The 3,812-nt window shown below is 50.7% G+C and overlaps 1 protein-coding gene across 1 annotated transcript in view; it reads left to right on the top strand.

Moving 5' to 3' along the window:
• LOC113218175 (actin-histidine N-methyltransferase) overlaps positions 1-3,262 on the top strand; it is a 53,724-nt gene extending 50,462 nt beyond the window's left edge. The window contains exons 8-11 of the mRNA XM_052270523.1: positions 1,441-1,555; positions 1,688-2,015; positions 2,283-2,434; positions 2,841-3,262. Coding sequence (XP_052126483.1) covers positions 1,441-1,555; positions 1,688-2,015; positions 2,283-2,434; positions 2,841-2,984 — 739 coding nt within the window. The 3' untranslated portion in view covers positions 2,985-3,262. The remainder of the gene's footprint in view (positions 1-1,440; positions 1,556-1,687; positions 2,016-2,282; positions 2,435-2,840) is intronic.
• The last annotated feature ends 550 nt before the right edge of the window (positions 3,263-3,812 follow it).

Consider the following 3,812-nt stretch of genomic DNA (forward strand, 5'->3'; position numbering starts at 1 on the left):
TAGCTAAATTTTTAGCTACATCGCATTGCCACCTAAGTAGTTATACCCCATTGGCGGCCGCAGCTAGGCCAGGTGTTACTGTGAGGCTCAAAAATAAAATGCAAAACCGAAATCAAGCGGGCGATAATGTTTATCGTGTGGTGACGCGGCGGGCGGGCAGTACAAAGAGAGCGGTGTGTGTGTTGTGCCGCGGGGTGCTTTCCATCGCGTGCCGAGTGCCGAGCGCCGGTGTGAAGTGCAGCGAGTCCGGCGAAAGGAAAGCACGGGGCTCGCACAGCTCGCGGCTGCACTTCGCACCTGTCACGCTCTCTGTGCTCTGCGTTTGGGGGATACGCCCCGCGCCTTACGGTAGCCGCCGAGGGGTACTTCACTACCAATTCAGGCGTACACCAACACTTAACTGGTTTTTTTTTCTGGCTTTTTAAATTTTCTGTTATTTTAAAAGAAACATCTTTTTTAAAAATGATTTTTTAAAATTGATATTTTCTTTATTTTTAAAATTGTTCTTGTTTTGGGGTGTGAAATTGTTTGTTTTTCCTCTTTTTCCTTGAGTTAAGTACCACTCGGTGGACGCGGCCCACGGCTAGTGCATGGCGCTCGTGGCGGGTCCTCTGCGCGGGTAGGGGTGCACGACTTTGACGCCCCTTTTGGACACCCTGTGCGCGTGCTCCATAGGGGTACTTTTTACGCTCGCTTTTTTTCAAGGCAATAATCGGCGTGTATGTATATATTTGCAGCTGGGCTATTGTTTGTGAGATTTTGCAATTGCGTCGCTCGTTTTGGCAGGCCGCGGTTGTTTTCGCAGCTCCGGCATGTCGGCGCCCCAACCAAAAAAGCTCCGCGACACCGCGAAGCGGCCGCGCGCTCCTCGCGGACTGCGGACCGCGGACCCCGTATAAACGTTATGCAAGGGGTGGTCGTGTTGAACCCGCCACCGCTGAATCTGAAATTTTTCCCGCTCGTCGGTCCTCTTCTTCCTCGTCGGTCCTCTTCTTCCTCGTCGCTCTCGTCCTGCTCGTGCAGCGCCAGGCCCCCGGGGCCACAGGCCCTGCTCATGAGCAGGAAGCCCCCCACGGCCGCACCATGAGGAAGCCCGCACCACGCGCACGGCTCGCGGCCCGGGGCCTCCGGGCCGCTCACCATGTCGCGTCGCCCCTCCTTTGCCTTTCCCGTTTCCGTTGCGTCGAGTCGTAACCGAGGGTACTTGATGCGTACACCGATTTTTCTGTTTCGCCTTATTTTTCTGGATCGTAATTTTTTAGCAGATGATACTTTCAGTTTATCAAATGAGGCACACTAACTGATTTTTTCAATGTGTTTTCCTTTTGGTTGTTTTTTTTTCCCTCGTGGGTTTTTTTGGAGGGTGCACGTGCACACTGATATTCTTGAAGTACCCCTGAGTCGTAATATAACGAACCTTTTTCTCTTGTGTGTCCGCAGCTGGGCGGTGTCGACCGTCATGACCCGGCAGAACGCGGTGGTGTCCGCGGACGGCGGCGACCTCACGCAGGCGCTCATCCCGCTGTGGGACATGTGCAACCACGCCGACGGCAAGGTGAGCGTTTGATTTATGAAGTTACTCCGCCTTCTCGATTTGACGTCATTTATGTGCGACCCCGACCACCCGGACCACCCTACGAAAGGAGAGATGTGAAAAGCCAACCCAAATCTTTGTGTGGTGCCGCAGCTCTCCACGGACTTCAACGTGGCCCTGGACCGGTCGGAGTGCGTCGCCTGGCGCGCCGTGCCCGCGGGCGAGCAGGTCTTCATCTTCTACGGCGAGCGGCCCAACTGCGACCGCCTCATCCACAACGGCTTCGTGCAGCCGCGCTCGGCGTGCGACGCGGTGCGCGTCCGCCTGGGCGTGGCGCGCGCCGACCCGTTGCACGCCGAGAAGGCCGCGCTGCTGCCCAGGCTCGGGCTGGCGCCCTCCGGGGACTGGGAGGTGCGCGCCGGCCCGCGGCCCGTCTCGGACAAGCTCGCCGCCTTCGTCCGGGTCCTCTGCATGGACAAGGGTGAGTGGTCGGCACGAAGCAGCCCTTGGGGACAAATCCTCTGCTATGAGTTTTAATTTTCCGGAAAAAGCATTTTAAGGAAATTTGTCAAGGATATTTGTTCGTGAAAAAATCATCATTTTTTTCTCTGAGAAGTTTCAATTTTTTTTCATTTTTTTTGTAAATAGTTCAATGTTTCCCATTTTTTTCCAATTTTCCGACTATAAATTCTTAGTTTTTAACGTGGTCTACTGTGTCTTTGTCTCACGCACTTTTTGTGCTGCGCAGATCAGCTGGAGCGCTGGACGGCGAGCCCCGACGTGGAGTCGCTGCTGCTGGAGGACTGCCCGCAGCTGGACGCCGAGCTCAACGCCAAGGCTTGGGCCTTCCTCCAGGTCCGCGTCAAGCTGCTGCTCGCGGCCTACCCGACCAAACTGGAGGTACATCTATCTCAAGACCACACGGAGAAAAATGATTAGCTGTATAGCAAAAGAAATAGCTAACTAATTATTTAGCTACCTACAAATTGAGCTATGTTTAGCTATATATTATATCCAAATTTGAAGCAAAAAACACTATTTTTTTAGCCAAAGACAAATGTTTATCTAAAGACATAGTTTTAGCTAAAGTGACAAATGTTTAACTAAAGACATAAAGTTTTATCTAAAGACATACATTTTTACCTAGCTAATTCTTCTGTGATAGCTAAATTTTTAGCTACATCGCATTGCCACCTATGTAGTTATACCCCATTTAGCTATTGTTTAGCTATATAGCTAATCTTTTTTTCTGGGCAGGATCGTTTTCGTCAGTAATAAGTTTGACCGTTTCGTGTTTTTGCTTCAGGACGACGAGGCCCTGCTGGTCGACCCCAAGGACGCCAGGCTCAGCCACTGTGCGCGACTCGCCGTGCAGCTGAGGTGCGAAGAGAAGCGCCTGCTGCGAGATGCGCTCGCGTACGTCGAGCAGCGCGCCGCTCGCACCGTTTGAGGGACTTAAGTGTGGCGTGTGGCGCGCGCGTGTGTTATATGTGTGTGCGTGTCTGTGTGTATGATTGTATGTGAGTGTCATGTGTTCAGAATCTCCGAACAAACAGAAAACTATTGTTTTATTTTGTATTTGATTAATGTTAAGTGTTGATTGTTACTTACTAAACCCAGGAATCTCGCCAACTACGAGTCTCTCTGTACAAGTATTCGAAAAAAAAATCTATCGTCTGTAACATGAGGATGAAAAATAAATATTTACTTTTTATCTACAAATGACAACCTTGTGTAGTGCTATGCCACATAATGAATACCACAGGCGCATGCGCAGAAAAGGCACTTCTTGGGGTGAAGTTCGTGGTTCAATTCCACCTCCAGGCGAGAAGCGGGAATCGTTTTTTCGTGCCGCTTGAAGTCTTGTCATTGTTTCGAGATTAATTCGTCATTAATTTGTCGTGAAATTTACCGATTTCAGCACAAATAAATGACGAAAGAAACGCGTTATAATGACAAAGCCGAATCGGCTCACCACACGAATTTATTTCGTCATTTATTTCGTCGTTATTTTGAGTTTCAATAGTGATTGGTTTGTGATTGGTTTGTCATATCATAAATGACGAAAATATGACAAAATTATGCTTGAACAGGCCATACGGGGCAGGACCGAGTTCTGACCTTTCCGTGTAAAGGAGCAGGCGACAGCTAAGTGGCGAGCGCGCTAGGGTGTGGTCCGGGAACCGTCGGCCCAGGGATCGAATCCGAGCCGCGGATCATTTTTCCCGTTCTCTTCGGGTGAACCCGACCAGGTCTGCAGCGAGGTGTGGAGTGGAGG

Source organism: Frankliniella occidentalis, unplaced genomic scaffold, assembly GCF_000697945.3.
Source record: "Frankliniella occidentalis isolate FOCC.00 unplaced genomic scaffold, Focc_3.1 Scaffold6, whole genome shotgun sequence".
NCBI lineage: Eukaryota > Metazoa > Arthropoda > Insecta > Thysanoptera > Thripidae > Frankliniella > Frankliniella occidentalis.